The sequence below is a fragment of the Dunckerocampus dactyliophorus genome, chromosome 19, assembly GCF_027744805.1.
Source record: "Dunckerocampus dactyliophorus isolate RoL2022-P2 chromosome 19, RoL_Ddac_1.1, whole genome shotgun sequence".
NCBI lineage: Eukaryota > Metazoa > Chordata > Actinopteri > Syngnathiformes > Syngnathidae > Dunckerocampus > Dunckerocampus dactyliophorus.
The window spans coordinates 12,393,499-12,416,418 of record NC_072837.1 but is presented as its reverse complement, the minus strand read 5'-3'; the positions used below and the strand labels follow the sequence as shown (position 1 = coordinate 12,416,418).

The window sequence follows — 22,920 nt, the reverse complement described above, 5'->3', positions numbered from 1 at the left end:
GTCAAAATATAAGACGAAATATAAGACAAAGTTGAAATATTAAAGAAAAAAAGACATTTTTCTTTTTAAGTCGTAATGTTATGAGAAACAAAACAAAATCAAATTGTCATTTTTGGAGAATTCAAGTGCAGTATAAAGTCAAAATGTAATGGGAATACAGTAAATATTCCAAGAAGAATGTTTACAGGAAGAAAGTTAAAAAATGATTAGACCACCCTTGTTTCTTCAGTTTCTTGTTAATTGTAAAGCCTGATACAACTAAAGGTACTTTTGTTTGGACAAATATAACAATAACAACAAAAATAGCTCATAAGAGCAGTACAATGCTATAGCTATTCATGGAAAAACTTAAGTGATTTTAGTTATCAAGAAAACCATGGAAGTTGCTAGATATCAGCTCTTATGAGCTATTATTGTTATCATCATTATATTTGTCCTAACAAATGTATCTTTAGTTGTATCAGGCATTAAAATGGATCAATAAGCTGAAGAAACAAGGGTGGTCTAATAATTTTTTCCATGACTGTAGTAGGAAAACAAATTTAAAAAAAAAGGTACAATTTTACGAGAATAAACTTTTAATATTATGAGGAAAAATAATTTTAGTAGCATGGAGTTGAAATATTAAAGGAAAAATGCTTTTATATTACATTACATGACATTACATTATCCATCCATTTTCTATGCCGCGGGGGTATGCTGGTGCCTATCCCAGCTGACTTCGGGCGAGAGGCGGGGTACACCCTGGACTGGTCGCCAGCCAATGGCAGGGCACATATAGACAAACAACCATTCACACTCACATTCATACCTATGGACAATTTAGAGTTGCATGTTTTTGGAATGTGGGGGGAAACCGGAGTACCCGGAGAAAACCCACGCATGCACGAGGAGAACATGCAAATTCCACACAGAGATGGAGATTGGAACCCAGATCTTCCAGATGTCCTGACTGTGTGGCCAACATGCTAACCACTTGGCCACTGTGCAGCCCGACATTACATTATATATATATTTTTTTAAGTCGTCATTTTTGGAAAAGTAAGGTGGGGGAAAAGTTTGAATATTATGAGAATAAAGTCAAAATAGGGGAATTATGTCATATAATTTCATTAATAAACTGTCCGATTATTTAAGAAGGAAGTTGAAATATTTGAAAAATGAACTAAAACAACTGCAAAAATGGGGAAAAAAAGAGCAAAGTGATAATAATAGGCTTTTCCACCTGCTGACTATCACAAAGCTGAGATCCGTTTTTTCCTACAAATATAGTATTTATAAGTTCTTAGCATACAAAATATCAAAGTGTCCCTTTGCATCCTGTGGCCCTCGCTGGAAAAAGTTTGGACACCCCTGTTCTAAAGGGTACCAAAGTAATGATCGGAACCGTGCCACTTTTTTCCACCCATCTGTGGCGCTAGCAGGTCCTTCACGTGGCCTTCTTGAAATGGCCGACTATGTGCTAAGAACAAAGAAGACATTTAGCATTGATGTATGATGATGGAAATGTGGCATGAATTGTTATTAGAAATTGTGTTCTGATGCCTTGTCACCATTTTACAGAAAAAGTAACTGTATTGATGCTACATAGCGGTCATGCAGCATCATCCATCGTAGTGTTTTCTGCCCGACTCAGGTACAAGCCAGTAGACCACAAGCAGATCTTACTCCCGCTGCGGGAGGCCTTTGAGGACTTGTTCTCCCAGACTTACTCCAGGACGCAGAACCTCACATTTTTAGGTCACGTGCAGACATGCTTCCGGGAGAAGCGTTGGCATGACCTGCTCAAACTCATGGACCACGTCTGCAAGGCCTACCTCACTAAAGACAACTCAAATGGTAAAGAACGGTCACGACACCATTGCTCATAAATGCTGTGCTGTGTACATCATTGGTTGTTTTTCATGTTTATATTAGCTGCCTTACTGCAGGAGAAGTGGAGCTTTTTGGCAGGCAAACTGCGTCAGACTCAGCAGCAGATACAAGCCTGTGAGACGGCCATGGTCTTTGCGTTTGTAGAGGTAAAGATTCAAGAATCATCCATCCATTTTCTCTTCTCATCAAGCCAGTCGTAACTGACGTAGGGCAAAAGTCGGGGTGCACCCGTGCCAGGTTCCCAGGCAACAGTCCTGACCTTCTCCATCGCTGTTCCCAACCTGTGGAACTCCTGAAAGCTCGCTGAGATACCTCCACTCTCCTTGATTTGTGTTCCGACCCGTTTTGGATGCTGAACTTGGAAGTAGCTTAGCATTAACCCATTCAAACCATTCCCACATCCAAACACAAACATTCAGGCTATCTAGTTTTCACATTTATTTTCACCAAGCCCAAAAATGTCCATTGAAATGTAGGTATGTAATTTTTCCACATTTCTCAGCATTCAAACCATTCCAGCATCGAAACATTCAGGATTACAACTTTCCATGTCCCCAAAATCCCCACTTTTCCCATAATTCCATATTTTCTGTACAGTAGATCCATTCAGCTCCTGAAGGTTCACACACAATTTCTACACAAATTGCCTTCTGTAGCTGTGTGAACGCTGAGAAGTACTCAACTTTCTTCTTAAACAATCTTTGCAAATCTTCTTCTCGTAATATTATGACTTTATTACCATATTTTTTAACAAATATATTTCTTAATAATAATATTTTAGAATTATATAATTTTAAAATATTTCGTATGTATTTATTTTTTGTATTTTGCAATTTTTTTAAATATTATTTTTTGTTATAATATATATTTTATATCATTTGTTGATTTTTTCCCCAACCTAATTTTCCAAAAATGACAACTTGTTTTGTTTGTTTCTCATATTATTACAACTTAAAAAAACATCTTTTTTCTTAATTTTTTAACTTTAAGCTACTAAAATGATATTTTGAGTTTATTCTTGTGAAATTGTGCCTTTTTTTTCTCGTGAGAATACAACTTTTTTTCATAATATTTTGACTTTATTCACATAAAATTACAGCTGTCCCATTTCTGCTGTTTTTTTTTTTTTTTAATTTTGCAACAATTTCAACTTTTTTCTTATAAATTTTTTTCTTGTAATGTTATGACTTTATTTCCATAATATTCTGACCTTATTCCCATAATGTAACTTTTTCCCAATGTAATTTTATTTTTAAATTTTTTAATTAAATTTTTCTATTTTTGCACGGGAATGGCTCGGGGCGGAGAGTGCTCTGATGGGCGCTGGTTCGATCCTCAGCCGGTGAATAGATTTCAACACATTTCTAGGATATTTCAACATTTCTTCTACATTTCATTTCAGCTTCAGCATTCACACGCAATTTTGAAATTGCGTCATCTAGTTATTTATTATTATTGCTAACCCACTGATGCACAAAACCATTCCCACTCACATCGACAGTCATTTCCCTTTTTGCCAACTTCTCAGCATTCTTGATCAATGTTATTCTTGGGCAAAGCAGGAGCAGGAGGTAGTTTGGGTGGCAGTAGTTTCATCAGTCATGAATTTGCTTGTGGACCAGAGGTTAGATGGTTTGAAACATTTCCGATGTGCCCTCGAATGCCCCAATACATTGAGGTGACAATAAATACAGCAAGGTGTATGGACAACAAACTATAATGCATTTGAAAATGAATATCAACATTCAAATGTTTTTATGTGAATAGGGAACATTAGCCAAGGCAGTGAAGAAGGGCCACTGGATCTTGCTGGATGAGATCAATCTGGCAGCAGCAGAGACTCTGGAGTGTTTGAGTGGACTCCTCGAGGGCCGTGCTGGATCGCTGGTGCTGCTGGATCGTGGAGACTTCGGTAAGGTCATACTGTATACTGAATTGGTATCTCAGGTGGTATTGGCGCATGCGGTTAGCTTGTGTGCCTCAGAGCCAGCCAAATCGGACCAAACGAGTCTATAGTTTGCATGTTGTCCTTGTGTGTTTGCATGAGGAACCCTGCGGCCCGAGGAACCCTTGAGATGGGCTGGGGTTGGCGGGTTGGCTGCATGGCCTGGGCTTGCTGTCGGGGGGGTTGTCGTCCCTCGCCACTTTGTGCTTCGAATTTCTAGAGGGCTCTATCACAGTTCTTCAGAAATATATCAATTCATAAATCACGCTGTTTCGCGGTTGAATAAGGTCTATTATTACTAAACAAAAAACAAAGTGTAGATTTAAGCAAATGTTATGTATTTTTTGCCTCAATTAAGCACTTTTAAGCATAAAAATGGCAAAATAAAGTCAAATAGAAATATTAGGCATTTAGTATTCTGCACTGGTACTGTAAAATTGGGTGAGACACACAAGCACCAGACTTGATTACTGGAACAACAGGCTTTTTTCAGGTTTGAATGATCTCACCAGGCACAATAATCCCTAACATGGACTACCGTTAAAGGTCAAACTCAACTCTGAACCCCCGACGTCACTTCTTGTCCTTGCCCACACCTAGCCCCCCTCGCACCGGAACACATTTACACCAACACACACGAGCACAAGTCTTATTTATCTCTTATTTTCTCTTATATCTACTATATTGGGTAGTAGTTTCATGTCTAGAGGGCTCTAATAATGTTAAAAAAGTGTATTTTAAAGGTCAGAAACAGAATAACAAACTAAATAAGGAATCCTTCTTTGTGGAAATTCACTTATCACGGTCAGGTCTGGAACCAATTAACCGCGTTAAACGAGGGATTGCTGTAATGCAATGTTATAATATAATAACTACATCTACTGCTGGTTAGCATCCAAGGGAGCAAGAGGAGATGAGCTGATGATTTGCTTGATCTTGTACTACCTCTCCCACCTTTTTATGTTCTGGATTGTGTTTTGAATGTTTTCCTTACTGTTTGAGAAAAAACTAATTGAAAATGTTCTGCAACCGCTACACTGTTTGACTTCAGATGGGTCCACTGTCCACTTTTCAATTTGAATTGTACAGGAACATTTTCCAAAAATGTTTTTCTTCACATCCAAAGTAAGAGTACCAATAAAAGTGCCGTAATTTCCCGACTATACATATAGTGCACCGGGAGTGAATCGCATCCACTCCATTTAAATATAGGCCACATTGATCTATAAGCCGCTGGTGTCCACTTGATAAAATGGGATATTTAGTACACAGAAAGATTTGAACTTTTTGTTAAATGATTGCTTTTTCTGAACAGTGCGTGTCATATGGCTGGTTAAACAGTAGCCTACCAGAAAGTCATTCATCGCTGTCTGTCCTCGTCCTCCTCCTAAAACCACTAAAGTCGGCGTCTTCAAGTGTCGGAACCAAACATTCCCTCAGCACACACACAGTTGATCCCTCTCCTTTTGATGTGGCTACCAGCGTCAACCTCGACCCGAGGCAAGTCAGCCCCCGAGACCGTTCTGTCATCCCCAGCACGCGACAGTCCAGCCCCCTGAAACCAGCGGGCGCCAGCGGACCTCTTGACACCGCTCCACGCTGCCAAAAAGCCACTAGATCGATTGCCTTCAACCCGAAAGCCACATCACATGATGAGTAGTGATGTGCAGATCGATACTGAAATACCAGTATATGCGAGACCAGCTCTTTCGGCTCTAAAATTGATTCTCAAATCAAAACATCGATACTTTGATACTTTAGTCATTTGCAGTAATGTCTGTCATTAACAGGAACGCAGAGGAAAGTGACTAAATTGTTGAGCCCTTAAATTAAATGTTATGCAGTTGTTTAAAATAAATGAATAAATTACTCTGACGTCTAATGTTCTTTATTTTATGATGTATGCTATGATTTGAAATGCACTACTTTTAAAAATGTACCCGTCACATTAGGTGTGTTTGCACAAGTATCGGTATTGGATCGGTATCGCTGAATTTTACCCAGTATTGAGTTGGATCACAGTGGTATCAAACATCACTAATGATAAGGGTGCACACACGAAGCACAAAATGACCGCTCCGAAGCACATTAGATGTCACCAGACCAGAACTAGAAGAGCTCAAATTAGCCGTATCACTGTCCTGTATAAGCCGCAGGGTTCAAAGTGTGAGGAAAAAAGTAGGAAATTCCGGTAATTAAGTAAGGTTAAAATAAAGGTTTTCTGGGCGATATCTGCTATAGGCAAGGCCATGGTGTGAATATTAACACGGTCATCTGAAGAGAGGGAATTTACCCATTTTGTTGAATGTTATTTTTGGTTCTGATTTAGCTCCCCTGATTCGACACCCAAACTTCAGACTATTTGCTTGCATGAACCCAGCAACAGATGTGGGGAAGAGAAACCTGCCTCTGGGCCTCAGGAACAGGTATTGTGGTGCAGACAGCACACATTGTTTCCATAGCAGTACTACAATACTAACGTTTTCATATTTTGCCACTGCAGGTTTACAGAGCTGTATGTGGAGGAGCTGGAAAACGAGGCAGACCTTCGGATCCTGGTGTCAGACTACCTCAAAAACCTGAATCCTCACAGGAATGTCATAGATGGCATCATAAGGTTAACACTTTGTACACTTTGTTCTCATCTGAATTCTGCTTAAGCAATCAAACGTAATGTTTCAGACAAAAGTTAGTCCTCAGTTAGGTCTTGTTCAGGGGTGTCCAAACCTTTTCCAGTGAGGGCCACATAGTGAAAAATGAAAGGATGCAAGGGCCACATGGATATTTCGTAAAGCAACACATGTAGATATGCTAAGTTAATTCATATAAATACACAGGACACAAGAAAAAGTCCTTTGTGCCAATAGATCACATGCTAATCACATGAGCCGTGGATGTTGAGAGTGGCCAGGGAACTTTATCTCAGCCACTGGAAGGGTGTCAATTTTGGGACACATCATCAGCAGTGTACCTTTTGAATGAGTGGGTGTTTCAGCCTTTCAACACGAGACACCCTCATCAAAGGCGGCCACCCACAGGGTGATCAAGCCTGAGCCTGTGTCCCATGCCCAATGATGACAAAAGTAGTGCCTGGAAAGTGGAGGGAGATGAGCAAGGCAGTAAGGTCCCGACCTGGGACACAAAAAACCCCGCCCCGCCCTCCAGGTCAATGCTCAGCCTCCCCCCTTCCTCCCACGGCACACCCCTGAGTAAGGGCAGGAAGGAAGGGGGTGTGTTTAAAACTTCTTTAGGGTCGTCAGGTGGGTACCCTCCTTCATTGGTGCTTTGATGATAGGCCCACTGATAGGCCCACGACACCTCCAGAGAGCTCATCGGCAACACCTGGCGTCCCAGATGTGTGGCGCCCTCTTCTTTGAGCCCAGCAAGTGTCCTTGCGCTTGATCCATAGCCACCGGCCGTTTCAGAGACTCATCCTATTGTCTGTCGCAGAGCCTGTCCATGAATGCCAAGGTCTTCCATAAGCCTGATAGTAGAAGAAGCCACAAAACCTCTGCATCCTACTTCAGCTACATAGACCTTGGCCTTCCATCCTCGTCGTTGTGCATCTGCTGCCAGATCTGTGTAGCGCACTTTCTTTCGTTCGTAGGCCTCTTCGGGGGAATCCTCCCATGGGGCCGTGAGCTCTATGATGTAGATACTGTATATATAAAATATATATATTTCAAGAAAAACTGCATCTCAGCTTTGTGATATGGGAGAAAAAGCATATCAGTATCAACTTTGCCCTTTTTCCCATTTTTTCTGTTGTTTTTTTAAATTTTCCATATATTTCAACATTCTTCTTAATTAATCTTCATAAATTTTCTTTTTATAATGTTATAACTTTTTCCAAACCTAATTTTCCAAAAATTACAACTGTATTTTTGTCACAATATTACTTAAAATAAAACAAACTTTTCTTTAATATTTCAACTCTATGCTACTAAAATTACATTATTTTTCCTCAGAATATTCCAACTTTTTCTTGTTAGATTACACATTTTTTCTCTTCATATTTTAATTAAGATTTCTTAAAAACATTTTAATATTTATTATTGTAAAAGTACTGCTGATTGATCCCTTTTATTTCATTTTTTACTTTCCCGGTAATATTATATTTTAGGATGTGCTGCGGGCCAATAAAAAAAAACAGCCATGGGCCGCAAATGGCCTCCAGGCTGCACTTTGGACACCCCTGGTCTTGTGTGTGATCGTACATGTGATACAGTACATATCGATAACAATAAGCAGTATTGCAGCGAATGTCACAATGAAACAATAATAGCTCATATTCACAAGGCCAAAATGGTATAAACATGTAAAAGTAACATATTAAGTTAATATTTCTACAAATATTGTATTATATTTATATCTTAAATTTACATTTGCCGTAAATTTGTGCAAACACAACCATTAATTTCTACAAGTGAGTACATAACGTGAGAAAATAATGCTATCCACACTAAATATTCACAATTTGGACATTTTTATGAGGGCTATACTCACTTCTGTTGCCAACAGTTTAGACATAAATGGTTGTGTGTTGACTTCTTGAAGCTGTACACTGGCTACTTTACATTGTATCCAAGTATCATGTCTTTAGTGTTGTCCCATGACAGGATATCATAATATTTGCTGAACTGTGAGTGTACTCAAGTTTGTGACATCCTGTCTATACTTTTCACAGTTTTGTGCAATGATGAGTGGAACGAGAAATGGTATATAATGAAAACGATGTTAAACCTAAATGATAATCAGACGTGTCAACATATGGTGATTGCGCTGAAGCCCTCATGTACGTGTGTGCAGTTTTTACTTGGTCATAAGAAAGGAGGCCTCCTCACACCTTGTGGATGGGACAGGCCACAGACCCCACTACAGCCTGCGCACACTCTGTCGGGCTCTGAAGTATGTGGCAGCAAACCCCTGCCACGCTGTGCAGCGCTCACTTTATGAGGTGGGTGTGGGCTTCTGTGTGCCTTACTTTTTCCAGTATGGAGCACTGCTAAGTGCTTTGCGGTAAAAGTCCATCATGTCTGCAGGGCTTCTGCCTTAGCTTTCTGACTCAGCTAGACAGGAGGTCCCATCCGTTGGTCCAGAAACTGGTATGTCAGCACATCCTGAAAGGAAACACCAAGTGTCTCAAACAAGTAAGACCTTCCTAAAAGTTGGTGTCTACCTGTTCACTCACTGTTGTGTAACTTCTGGTTGTGCAAATTTATACAATTCAAATTTCTTTCAGCGCATTTTGGCTCCTTTTGGTCGAGCATGTGTGGAGGTAGAGGGCTACTGGGTGTGCCAGGGAGAGATGGAGCCAGTGGTGGATCCCAGCTACATCCTCACAGCCTCTGTCAAACTCAACCTACGGGACCTTGCTAGAGTGGTATCTGCAGGGTGGGTCAGCCAGTGAAAGCTAAATGAGTGTCTCATCTTTGTACATTTATCAGGAAAGAGAAATACTTTATTGCATAGTAATCTCTCATTTACGCCAGTTAACTGGTTCCAGACCCCACCGTGATAAGTGAATTTCCGCCAAGTAGGATTCCATATTCATAAACAGAATATTTCTGTAGTTAGAACATAGAAAACTTGTTTATGACCTTCTAAATACAGTTTTTAACATTATTAGAGCCGTCTAGACATGAAATAACACCCCTATAGTTACCTTTTACACTCCTTAATCACTACTTACTCTCTCACCTCTTGCATGCTTTGTATTCGCAGAACTCACCCGGTGCTGATCCAGGGGGAAACATCCGTGGGGAAGACCAGCCTTATCCGCTGGTTGGCTGCAGCCACTGGTAACCAATGCGTTAGAATCAACAACCACGAGCATACCGACATCCAGGAGTACATAGGATGCTACTCATCAGATGACAGGGGCAAACTGGTGTTCACAGAGGGTAAGAACAGTCTGAGATCTGCAAAACAGAAAACATTTCCCATCAATACAAAGAAATAGAAACTAATATGTGCCTGGGTGTACTCGCACTCGGCTATTTGAAACGTGTTTGGACTCACTTAACGCCAAACAGTCTGGTACATCTACACAGAGGTGTCCAAACTTTTTCCAGCAAGGGCCACATAAGGAAAAACATTACAACATTACAAACATTACAACACATGTAGATATACTAAGAAGTAATATACTGTATATTTCAAGAAAAACATACATCTCAGCTTTGTGATATACACTACTCACAATAAGTTAGGGATATGTTGAGGTCCTCAGTGGGTTTCATACATGAGGTGTTTGTTTCACTTCAGTGATTTTAGGGATACGGAGGCAATTGTATTAGGGTGATAGACACACCTCATTTGGTGTTTTCCACGTAATGGTCTCACGGTGTACAGTGTGTTTACGTACTGGGGCCAATACCAAAAAATATACAAAAAGACAACCCTTTTCACTCTGGCATCAATTTCAACATTCTTGGGGTATAAAAAGCTTAATGGACGAGCAGCGCCACCTGGCTATAGCGCTCCTTCAGGCCGGTAGCAGGCAGTCAGATGTTGCTCGTGTGTGTCTCAAAGTGTCATCAGCAGACTTGCACCAAGACACAGAACTACTGGCAGTGTTTGCGACAGACCCAGGACTGGAGCCCCAGAAGTGATGGACCGCAATAATGACCAGTACTTAAGGACCTACGCACTCAGACAACGTGATGTTACTGCCACACAGCTGCAGGCCTGTTTACAAGAAGAGGGGTACCAGGGTTTACAGACAAACTATTCGCACCCGACTCCACTGCTTTGGCTTGAATGTCAGACAGCTGTTGCAGGTGACTCCAAGGTGACTGACACCAAGACACCGCTCTGACCGTGACAGTGCAGCAGTGATCTATCGTCCTGTTCACTGATGAGTGTCGGGTCACCTTGCACAGAAATGATGGTCGCCAGCGATACTGGAGAAGGCAAGGCGACGATACGCCGAGGTCACCATGGTCCCCAGGGTTCGCTTTGGTGGAGGAGGTGCAACAGTCTGGGCAAGCTTCACCAGTCAGCGCAAAACAGATTTGGTGATTGTGGGTGGCACAGTCACTGCACATTCTTACCTCAGAGACATCATAGAGCCCATCATCATCCCCCAATTCCACCAGCACAGCCCCAACTTTCTGTTTATGGATGATAATGCTCCACCACATCGTGCCAGAATTGTCACAGCTCGACTTCAGGAAGTCGGAGTGCCTCATATGGTATGGCCAGCAATGTCCCCTGATCTGAACCCCATGGAGCACGTCTGGGACCAGCTGAAGCAGCGACTGGATGCTCGTAGCCCACCCCCATGTGACCTGGCAGAACTGTATATCATTTGTGGAGGGGTGGAAGGCATTGCCTCAGAACAACATCATGAGACTAGTTAGGAGCATGAGACATCTGTCAAGCTGTCATTGCGGCAAATTGTGGAAACACCCGCTACTGACTTTGTCAGTTTTGGTTATTTGGATATCTTTGTTATTGTCTAAATTGTTGGTGTCATAGTGTATATATTTTGCACTAATGAAAATCGTGCTTCTGCTCATTCATTAATAATATTAAAGGGAACTATTACATATTTCATTAAAATTTAGACCAAATAGGAAAAGCAGTCATGTAAATAACAATATCCCTAAATTATTGTGAGCTTATATAAGTCTTATATTAGTATCCGGTTCACTCTTTGCTCATTTTCCCCCCATTTTTTTCAACATTTTCCAAATATTTAAAGTTATTTTTAAATAATCTCTGCAAAAAAAATTTTCGGAATATTATGACTTTATTCCAATAATATTATAACCTTTTCCACGATCTAATCTTTCAAAAAATAACTTTTTGTTTTGTTTCTTATAATATTACAACTTTAAAAATAGATATTTTTTCTTATTTCAACTGCTACATAGTTTTTCCTCTTAATATTTTGATGTTATTCTCGTGAACTTTATGCTGCTAAAATGACATTTTTTCTCATACTATTTCAGTATTGCTTTTTCAAAAATAACTTTTTCCCCGTTAAAGTACAACTGTTTTCTATTCATATTTTGGCTTTGTTCTTGTAAAATTACTGCTGATTTTTTACATTTTTACTGTTATTGTTTTTTTTCTTAAGTTTTCTTTTTAAGTTATGTTTTTAGAATGTGCCACGGGCCACTAAAAACACCTTTTGACACCAGTGGTCAATCTAATGTGAGCACTCTGATCCTCAAATTCAGCGTACAGTAATCCATCATTTATCACAGTTCATTGGTTCCAGACCCGACAGTGATAAGTGAATTCCTGCCAAGTCAGATTCCTTATTTATAAATGGAATATTTTCATAGTCAGACTATAAAAAACTTGTTTACGACTTTCTAAATATGTTTTTTTTAACATTATTAGAGCCCTCTAGATATAAAATAGAACCCCCTTACGTCACCTTTGCGCTCCTATTACCCCATACAGTAGACATAATAAGACAAACTAAGACATAAATAAGACTTGTGCCTGTGTGTGTTGCTGCAAATGTGTTCTGGTGCTAAGGAGTTGATACTTGACTTGCTTGCAGGCATACTGATCAGTGCCATGAAGAATGGTTACTGGATCATCCTGGATGAGTTGAACCTGGCCCCCACTGATGTTCTGGAGGCCCTCAACAGGCTGCTGGATGACAACAGGGAGCTCTTTGTGCCGGAGACACAGGAAGTGATCAAGGCTCACCCACGATTCATGTTGTTTGCAACCCAGAATCCCCCTGGTCTCTATGGGGGTAGGAAGGTATTCTATCAAACCATATTTTAATCCATATTCTAATTATTTATCAATACATCTGTCCAAGGTCAAAGAAGGTTGTCTGTCGTTAGGGATTTGTCATAAACAACGTGTACAGTGGATTCCTGCATATTTGCACTTTTTTAAAAATCAAAACCTCTTTTTTTTGCGGGAACACCCATCTTTTTGTGCTTTTAAGCTCCGTAATTGGGCCATTTCGTGGTTAAAAAGTGCATCTCATCGGCTCTACATTGGTAAAGCTTTAGTTGCAATGAAAGTAGTCAAAGGGAAAACAATGCTATTTTATCCAAATGTATAACCTGCAAGACGTGATGGCACGCCCTCGCTCACACTTACCTGGCCTACCTCAATATGTGAATAGTCCATTTTGTGCAGGTTCATTGTGGTTTTTGAGGTTGGTTTGATGACCTCCTGTTGGTTTGTGTTGGACTGTCAAAATAGACATTTTTATGGGTGTGCCAAATACAGTAATCCCTCGTCCCGTTGCGCTTCAAATTTTGCGGCTTCACTCTATCACGATTTTTTCAAAAACAAGAAATCATGTCAAAAACTAGGCGTATTTAAGCAAATTGTTCAAGCATAACGATGGCTATATGAAGTAAATACAGTAGAAGACTCATTCTAAGATGTTGTGATGATATGTAGTATTCTACACTGGTCACTAGGTGTCAGTAATGTTCTATTTGATGAGACAGCCACCACAGGAAGTACTGTACAGAACAGGAAGTTTAAAAACCCACAACAACAAGGGGGGCAGTATTTGTTTTTGTTATCGAAAACAAATATTTGAATCTCACAAGTTATCCACCGATTTCTTATTAAAAACATAATAATCAAATGCGTGGGTGATCACGTAATAATATGATATTCATATTTATATTCATATATACTGACAGTTACAAGTGGCCCTCTGAGGTCAACCATAACTGCGATGTGGCCCCTGAAAAAGAGTTTGATTATGTGTTATATGTGTTATGTCTATGAGGGGCGTCATGAGACGCCCAACTCACGAGAGTCTCGATAACCGAGATTGGGTCCATGAGACGAGACGAGATTTTTACATTCATTTTTCAGACAAGCACAATGACAAAAATGACTCGACAAACAAACTTTTTTTATGTAACCGCATCACAAAACAATGCATGTGTGTTTTGAAATGTTTGTCTCACAAATTGACGCTAAACAAAGTTATTTGAGACCAAATAAACCACTGTTTTGATAATACATCATAATACACAATAATAATACTACATCATAATAATACAGTATTTTCTTTTAATATGTAATCTTTCACTCTGTAATGTTGTGGAATTGCCGTTTGTGACATGTATTTTCTCACAGGCAATTTGTATTGTCTGTCAAACATTTGCAGCATTTCTTGAAATGCTGGCTTTTCAATTAAAGGGCACCATTTCTTTGGCGATGTGTTAAAGTACACTGTACACTTTTTGTGCATTCATTTTGAGCGCTCTAATGTTAAAAAACGTATTTCCAGAATCAGAAATTCAGTTATCACGGTCTGGAACCAATTAACCGCGCTAAACGAGGGATTACTCTTAACAGTAAAAGATGATAGCCGGTGGTGTTCTTACGTTTTTTTGGTTGGGAAAAAAAGTGTTATTTGGAGCCGAAGAGGGATAGCACCTTTTTAAATGAAAGTTGATTGTAACATTGTCTGAGAATACAAAGATACTGCATGACACTCATCAGAAATTGCTTTGAGAAAACAACAAGATTGTAACTTTGGGCTCTGCTTTACCCAAAGGTGCTTTCCAGGGCATTCAGGAACCGCTTTGTGGAACTGCATTTTGATGAGCTGCCGAGCCAGGAGCTGGAGACCATCCTCCATCAGAGGTGCAGAATCCCTCTGTCGTACTGCACCAAACTCGTCAAAGTCATGACCGATCTACAGGTACGTTGTTGCTTCTTTCTTGGGTTCACATGTTAGTAAAGATGTTTGGACTAGTCACAGTGGTCATGCCATCCAAGGCAAAGGGCGTCATTGTACTTTGAGGCACCTTTGATAAGATAATTCAACTATTACAATAGATCCAGAGATATACGAGACCACCAACGAATGGTAAAAAAACGTGAGTAGAGTCATTTCGTGCTTCGAATTTCACGCCTTCACTCTCTCACTGTTTTTCAAAATATGTTAAATCATAAATCATGCTGTTTCATCATAGAATATGGCCTATTATTGGTTAAAAAAAATGCGCATTTAAGTCAATTGATTGTATTTTTTAGCCTGTAAAGAAGCTCTTTCAAGGATAAAAATGGCTAAATCAAGTAAGGCGTTCAGAAGACGCATTCAAAGACATTGTAATGATATGTAGTATTTTTCCCTGGTCACTAGGTGTCAGTGATGAGACAATAGCCACCGCAGGAAGCACTGTACGGAACAGGAAGTAAAAAAGGAACAACAAGGAGGAACTCTCCTAATGCTAACGTGTGACTCAATATTATGTCGTATTTATGTCTTATATGTCTTATTTACTCTTATGTATACAGTATTGGGTAATAGGAGTGTAAAGGTGGTCTAGAGGGCTCTAATAATGTTAAACAGCATATTTAGAAGGTTGTAAACAGGTAGTCTATGCTCTAACTACGAAAATATTCAATTTTGAAATAAGGAATCCAACTTTGCGGTAATTCGCTTATCACGGCCGGGTTTGGAGCCAATTAATTGCAATAAAGGAGGGATTACTGTAATTGCAACACCCATAAAATGTCTATTTTTGACACTGTAATAATGCCTGGGTTATGCTGCTGCATCAACGCACCACCGTACGCTACGCCGGCTCACTCCTCCCCTTTCAAACATTCCTGCCCGCTTGTCGTTGAGGTTCTCCTCCGATTTTGCATCAACGTTTGCAATGAAAGAGACTGTTGTAATTGTTTGATTGGATTCAGCTCCAATAACTCTCCCCGTCTTTTATTCAACTGCCATTGTTCACTCGCCATGAAGGAAGCTAACAAGCTAAATGCATAGAAGCACAATCGAGCCTTAAATATGCCTGACACATTTATTAAACATGTTTTAAAGTATAAATGGTGCAGAGATGATCTTTTATATTGAACTCAGTGCTCATTATGTTGACAGTCCTTACGCAGAGGGTCTTCTGTATTTGCGGGCAAGCATGGCTTCATCACCCTTAGGGATCTATTCCGCTGGGCTGATCGCTACAGGCTGGAAGAGCAGACGGAAACCTCTCAGGACTGGTTGCAGCATTTGGCGGATGACGGTAAGGCTTGTCACAAATTTTTCATCATGCAGAACCTTAATCCTGCTCTCATCCGCTTGGTCAGGGTACATGCTGCTGGCAGGACGCGTTAGAAAGCCTGAGGAGGAGGCCACCATCCTGTCCATCCTGGAGAAGAACCTGAAGAGGACCGTGAACCCAGAAAAGCTCTTCTCTCTGAAACAGGTCACCAAGCAGTTTAGTAAGTAGTTCCAACAAGTAACTCCAAGTTGACTTCATTCGTCTTTCCTGCTGCTTGATGCTGCACACGTGCTGTGATTGGCAGGTCCAGTTGATAGCGGTGTTGGAGTGCCGGAGGAGTTTGGCCATGTGGTGTGGACACAAAGCATGAGGCGGCTCGCTGTGCTTGTTGGTCGAGCGCTTCGATTTGGCGAGTCTGTGCTGCTGGTGGGAGACACCGGGTAAGGTGCTGAAGATCCTTCATGGACATCTTTGGGGATTTTACAATTCTGGTTCATTTCTTTACACCAGGGGTGGCCAAAGTGTGGCCCGGGGTCCATATTCCATCCGCAGATTGTATTTTCTTGTCCCTCAGCATATTGTAAAATTTAAATAAATTCATTATTAATGAGATGTAATATTAGATATTACAGTAATCCCTCGTTTGTGGTGGTTATTTGAATCCGGACTCAACCATGATAAGTGAATCTCCGCAAAGTAGAATTTGTTATTTGTAAATGGAATATTTTCATAGTTAGAGCACAGAAAACCTGTTACCGACCTTCTAAATATGTTTTTAAGATTATTAGAGTCCTCCAGACGTGAAATAACACCCCGATAGTAACCTTTACACTGCTGTTACCCAATAGAGTAGACATAATAAGAGAAAATAAGACCAGACGTGTCTGAACGAGGGCCACATAGTGAAAAGGCATGCATGGGCCACTTTGATATTTTGTAAAGCAACACATGTAAATGTGCTAAGAGTATATATTTCAAGAAAAAACCTCTCAAAGCATCTCAGCTTGGTGATATAGGTGAAAAAGGTGAAAAATATAGGTGTATATAGATATAGGTAAAAAATTTGTTTTGTTTGTTTCTCACAATATTTCAACTTTTAATAACGTATTTTTTCTTTAAATATTGAAACTACTATGCTACTAAAATTACATTATTTTTTCCCTCATATTACGAGTATATTCTGGGAAAATTGGGACTTTTTTCTCATTAGAATACGACTATTCTCTTAATATTTAAATTTTATTCCCCTAAAATTAAAGGAGTCCATTTCTGGTGTTTTCTTTTTTTGTTATTTTCTAACTATTTCCACTTTCTTTTTGTAAATTTTCTTCTCATACCTGTGACACTTTTCCCAGAATATTTTGACTTTATTTTGGGTTTTGTTTGTTTCTCATAATATTACACCTATATATATAAAAAATCTTTAATATTTAAATGTTATTCTACTAAAATGTTGTTTCATCATTCTCGTACGATTCCGACTTTTTTCTCTTAATATTTTGATTTCATTCTTGTAAAATTATTGCTGATTTTTTTTGTTGTTTGTTTTGTTTTGTTTTCTTGTTAAATTATATTTTTAGAATGTGCCAATACAAAAACAGCCGCGGGCCGTAAATGGCCCCCTGGACTGCACTTTGAACACCCCTGATATAAACTCACACATGTTAGCATTGGGAGAGTTCCTCGTTGTTGTCCCGGTTTCTGGACAGTACTTCCTGCGTCTCGTCAATGTAACATTACGGACACCTCGTCCCGATGTCTTTGAATGTGTCTTATGAATGCCTTATATATTTGTATTTTACTTCATTTTTCCATTTTTGTGCTTGACAATGCTTTAGGCCAAAAATATGTACAAATTGCTTAAATATGCATACTTTTTGAGTAATAACAGGGCGTAGTCAATCACAAAATAGCATGATTTATTAATTTGTATATTTTGAAAAAAAAGATGTGAAATTCAAAGTGTGTGTGGCGAGCGACGACTGTATATTAATTAGCTTTTTCCTGGTGTAGAATCCTCACTTTTTATGTCTTTTTGGCCTTACCCTGTCAGGTGTGGAAAGACTACAATCTGCCAGATGTTTGCAGCATTAGCTGGCCAGAGGTTTTTCTCCGTCAACTGTCACCTACACATGGAAACGTCCGACTTCCTGGGAGGCTTGCGTCCTGTCAGACAGTCCACCCAGGTACTGTGTGCGTTTTACCTGAAAGTCTTTACCTGAATGCCAAACCGGCTAAAAAAAAATGTAGCTAAAATTATATAATAAGTGTTTCCCGGACATTCATTTACAAATTTGGATGGATGTTTTTTTAACAGTTCTTTTTTTTTTTAAATTAAAGTAATATGTTCCTTTTTATGTGTAAATCATGCGGTATTTGTTTCTGAAGCAGGATGTATTAGTTTGATAGGTACGGTACATTTTTTTTTCCAAAATAAAAGCAATGATGTTTTATATTTGCAAACTACACTGAGTTTGTTTGTTGAATAAAACATGTTTGGTGTGTTTCTGAGGTTTTAGCATGATTTTGATTCCAATTTCTGTGCTGTGTGTGGTTGCAGGCTGAGGGTGACGACTGCAGGCTTTTTGAGTGGCATGATGGTCCCTTGGTTTTAGCCATGAGGGAGGGTGGAGTGCTCCTTTTGGATGAGATCTCCTTGGCAGACGACTCCGTGCTGGAGAGACTGAACAGGTGAGCAAAATCACACTCACACACTCACTTGCTTTTTCTGTAAGCTACACGTGAATCGTAAACTTTGGGAATACAAAGAATTATGTCATCTGCAGTGTTGGGCCAGTTACTTTCAGGAAGTAATTAGTTACAGTTACTAGTTTCTCAAAATGTCAAAGAATTGCGAACAGAATTACTTCTTCATAAATGTAATTAGCATTCACACATAGAATTCAACACCATTTTTCATCCAGTTGTTCCTCTACTTCAGGGGTGTCCAAAGGGCAGCCCACGGGCCATTTGCGTCCTTTTTTATTGGCCCACAGCACATTCTAAAAATATAATTTAACAAGAAAACCAAAAAACCCAACCAAAATGGAACAATCTGCAGTAATTTTACAAGAATAAAGTCAAAATATGAAGAGAAGTTGGACTGTAACTAGAAAATCTTAATTCATTTTAATAATCTTAATTCAGTCATTTTAATTGTATGAAGTTGAAATATTAAATAAAGACATTTTTTTAAGTCGTGAAATGATGAAAAACAAACAAAACAGCAACTAAAGTTGTCATTTTTGGGATATTAGCCTGCGGAAAAAGTTTTCAATCGTTCCTCGTTTATAGCGATTAATTGATTCCAGCGGGGGTGTGGTCGGCTCCCAACCTGAAGGTCGCGGGTTCGATCCTCCATCCTCCCGTGATCATGTCAAAGTGTCCTTGGGCAAGATACTGAACCCCCAGTTGCTCCTTTTGCTGCGTCATCAGTAGGTAAATGTGCTGGAGGTGGAAAAGCGCTATACAAGCCCCGACCACGATAAATGAATTTCTGCAATATAGGATTCACTGTTGGTGTTCCTGGCACAAAATAAGGAAATGCTTACCTAAAAAATACTACTGTTCATCCATCCATCCATTTTCTATACCACTTCTCCTCTTTAGGGTCGCCGGGTCGGGGAACACCCTGGACTGGTCGCCAGCCAATCCCAGGGCACATATAGACAAACAACCATTCACACTCACATTCATTTTACAAGTCGGCAATTAACTTAAGCTGCATGTTTTTTGGATGGAAACCGGAGAACGGAGAGAACATGCAAACTCCACACAGAAATGCCCAAGGGGAGAATCGAACACAGTTCTTCTCGATCTCCAGGCTGTTACTGTGTTGGCCAACATTCTAACCACTAGACCACCGTGTGGCCTACTAACGTTCAATATAAAGTATTTTTGAGTTGCTAACATTTTCAAATTTCCTCTTAGACCGGGCACTCCTTCATATTTTGTTCTTCTGTTTGTTATAAAAAAAGATGATATTTGACTTTTTCTATATTAATTTCAAAAAGAGAATGGCCTACTTTATTTTAGAGGCTATTTTTAGATAAATTTTTTTTTAGGGATTTCCGATAATATCGGCCCACCGATAATACCAGCCCCATAAAAATGTGATATAGGTAGATAATGAAAACCGATATTAAAAAATGCTGTATAGATGGACATTTTACTGTTCACATGGCCAAGATGATGCCACAGTTTGTTCACATACAGTGCAAGCCCACCTCCTTTGCACTTTCCACAGGCTCTTTTGTTCCTGGTCGCTCTGACTGCCCTGAAGTCGGCTAGCTCCACGTTAGCATCTGGGACGCTAGCTGTTAGCCATTCAGTGCAGCACAAATAAGCTGCACTAGTGAATTCACATTTCCTGTGATAATAGAAGGTACCAAAGGCTTGAATCGCCACTTCCTTGCGAGCCGCTTGACTTTCATCTTAGCCGGGACTCACACTGATGCCGGCATCGCTGTCATGGCATGTAAAAATGTGCTTTAATAAACAAACAGAGCTGTTTGAAAGGCAGCCACGGTGTTAATTACACGACATAGATGGATGGATGGATGGATGGATGGATGGATAGATGGATTGATGGATAGATAGATAGATAGATACTTTATTTCTCTCCAACAGGAATTCACATTTCTAGCAGCTCTGCAAAAACGTCATCATGAACTTAATCACAAAGAGTCCTCGATCAACACCGGCCGCTTTTCCTCCTCTGAACTACTTTTGATACCCCCAAATTTGCTCCACATCTGACAGCCAATCAAAACTGTGGGAGACTTGTACAATTCGCTCTGGATGTGAACACATCGCTCACGGGTGTCTCTGGTCACAGACTCTCGTTGCCTCCCGTGTGCATGGTTTGCTTTGCGTTGGCGATGAGTTTCGCCAATCGCGGTCGTTTGTCGCCTCCCGTGTGTGGCGCCCATAAGAACAAATAAATAAATGTCAAATTTGTAGTGCAATATACATAATAAATAATAACACATGATAATAATAATACATAATAAGGTAATATGTCCAGTCCTGTCCATCCACGAGATATATGATGTTACATATGTAGGTATCGGAATCGGAAATTGAGACTTGGACAATATCAGCATATCCGTTATCGTCAAAAAAGCCAATATCGGACATCCCTAGATTTTTTTGATGTGCATCTTGCATGAAGCTTTAAATAAAAAAAAAAACATCCTCATGTTAAGCATTTACTTAATAAAACAACTGACACGCATATTTGGGTTTGATTTTGTTTAAACTCACTTTGCTTAAAAAATATCGGGATATATATCGTATATTGATATTCAACCTACAGTAAATACTGTATATCTCCATATGAGTTTTGGTCCGTATCGCCCAGCCCTAAAAAACACAGTATGACTGACTGACTGAATATAAAAAAGAAAACAAATGTAACGTCCACATGCATTTCTTTGTCAGTGTTGTGGAGACAGAGAAGTCACTCGTGCTGGCAGAGAAAGGCAGTGGTGACAATAATCACGTGGAGCTCATCACAGCTGATGAAAGTTTCCGTTTGGTTGCCACCATGAACCCTGGCGGAGATTTTGGCAAGAAGGAGGTAAGTACAACGAGCTATTATATTTTTTTTTTTAGTCGAAGAATCTGGAGCTTGTTGTTTCTATTGAGCAAGTAACCGGTTAGGCCCTAGACCGGGGGTGTCAAACTCGGGCCATGGAGGGCCGAGACACTGCAGGTTTTCTTTCCAGCCGGTCACTAAGGCAGGTGATTTTAATGATCAACACCTCCTTCAATTTGAGGGAAGGAGCCAATCAATGAAATCACCTGCTGCAGTAACTGGTTGGAGAGAAAACTTGCAGTGTTTCGGCCCCCCATTGACACAAGTGCCCTAGACGAACCAAATAAACATGAATCAAACACAAATTGTTAATGCGGGGCTGTCCAAAACTGTTTCCAGCGAGGGCCACATAGTGATAAATGAAAGCTATGCTATGAAGTTCAATATTGAAGAAAAAAACTGCATCTCCGCTTTGTAATGTGGGTGAAAAAGCCAATTACTATATTATTATTAGTATCAACTTCACTCTTTGCTTTTTTTCCCCCCATTTTTGCTGTTTTTTTTCCAAAATATTTAAAATTTCTTCTTAAATAATCTTCATAAATTTTCTTTTTGTAATACAATGGCTTTATTTCCATAATATTTTGACTCTATTTCCATAATATTTTAACTTTTTCCCAACCAAATAAAAAAAAAACAACATTATTTTGTTGTGTGTTTCTCATGTTACTTTTTCACTAAGTATTTTTTCTTTAATATTTCAACTTGATGCTACTGCAATGACATTATTTTTCCTCGTAATATTACGAGCTTATTCTCATGTCGTTACAACAAAAATTACTGCAGATTTTCCCATTTCTGCTGTTTTTTTTTGACAACTATTTCAACTGTCTTCTTGTAAATATTCTTCGCGTAATTATGACTTCATTCCGGTAATATTTTGACTTTATTCTCCTAACATTATAACTTTTCCCTCAACCTAATTTTGTGTTGTTTCTCACAACACAGACCTGGTCAAAATCTTAAGACCAGTTGAAAAATCGCTAGAATTTGCATTTTGTACATTTGGATCTTAATGAGGTTTTAAGTAGAGCTACAACTGTAATGTAAACAAAAAAAAATGGAATAGGTTGTTTATCACCTGATCAAAAGTTAAAGACCATAACTATAAACTATAAAGACCAGACTATAAAAGACAAAATGTGCTCAAAATGTTCAGGCATTCACACTGTCATGCCCTCCTGATGGCTGAAGCTAAGAAGCTTTCTCTTTTTGAACGTGGTCGGATTGTCGAGCTGCATAAACAAGGCCTCTCGCAGCGTGCCATTGCTGCTGAGGTTGGGAGCAGTAAGACAGTCATTCTAAGTTTTTTGAAAGATCATGAGCATTATGGAACAAAAAAAGTCAAGTGGTAGACCCAAAAAAATCACACCTGCGCTGAGCCGGAGGATCCGATTGGCTGTCCATCAAGACACAGGGCGGTCTTCCACCCACGTTAAGGCCCTCACTGGTGCCGACTGCAGCGCAATAACCATCAGATGGCATGAAAAGGGTTTAAAAAACAAAAAAATTCAAGGACCTCGTCTCCTTCA

General features: G+C 39.5%; 1 protein-coding gene across 2 annotated transcripts in view; it reads left to right on the top strand.

The window, feature by feature from the left end:
- Positions 1-22,920, top strand: part of mdn1 (midasin AAA ATPase 1) — a 114,611-nt gene that overhangs the window by 16,989 nt on the left and 74,702 nt on the right. For both annotated transcript variants that reach the window (XM_054761757.1, XM_054761756.1), the window contains exons 16-32: positions 1,637-1,839; positions 1,918-2,021; positions 3,643-3,787; positions 6,150-6,246; positions 6,324-6,437; positions 8,630-8,777; positions 8,863-8,970; positions 9,063-9,214; positions 9,545-9,723; positions 12,342-12,550; positions 14,331-14,477; positions 15,669-15,810; positions 15,875-16,009; positions 16,094-16,229; positions 17,843-17,975; positions 18,350-18,480; positions 21,232-21,370. In XM_054761757.1, the coding sequence (XP_054617732.1) occupies positions 1,637-1,839; positions 1,918-2,021; positions 3,643-3,787; positions 6,150-6,246; positions 6,324-6,437; positions 8,630-8,777; positions 8,863-8,970; positions 9,063-9,214; positions 9,545-9,723; positions 12,342-12,550; positions 14,331-14,477; positions 15,669-15,810; positions 15,875-16,009; positions 16,094-16,229; positions 17,843-17,975; positions 18,350-18,480; positions 21,232-21,370 (2,422 nt within the window). The remainder of the gene's footprint in view (positions 1-1,636; positions 1,840-1,917; positions 2,022-3,642; positions 3,788-6,149; positions 6,247-6,323; positions 6,438-8,629; positions 8,778-8,862; positions 8,971-9,062; positions 9,215-9,544; positions 9,724-12,341; positions 12,551-14,330; positions 14,478-15,668; positions 15,811-15,874; positions 16,010-16,093; positions 16,230-17,842; positions 17,976-18,349; positions 18,481-21,231; positions 21,371-22,920) is intronic.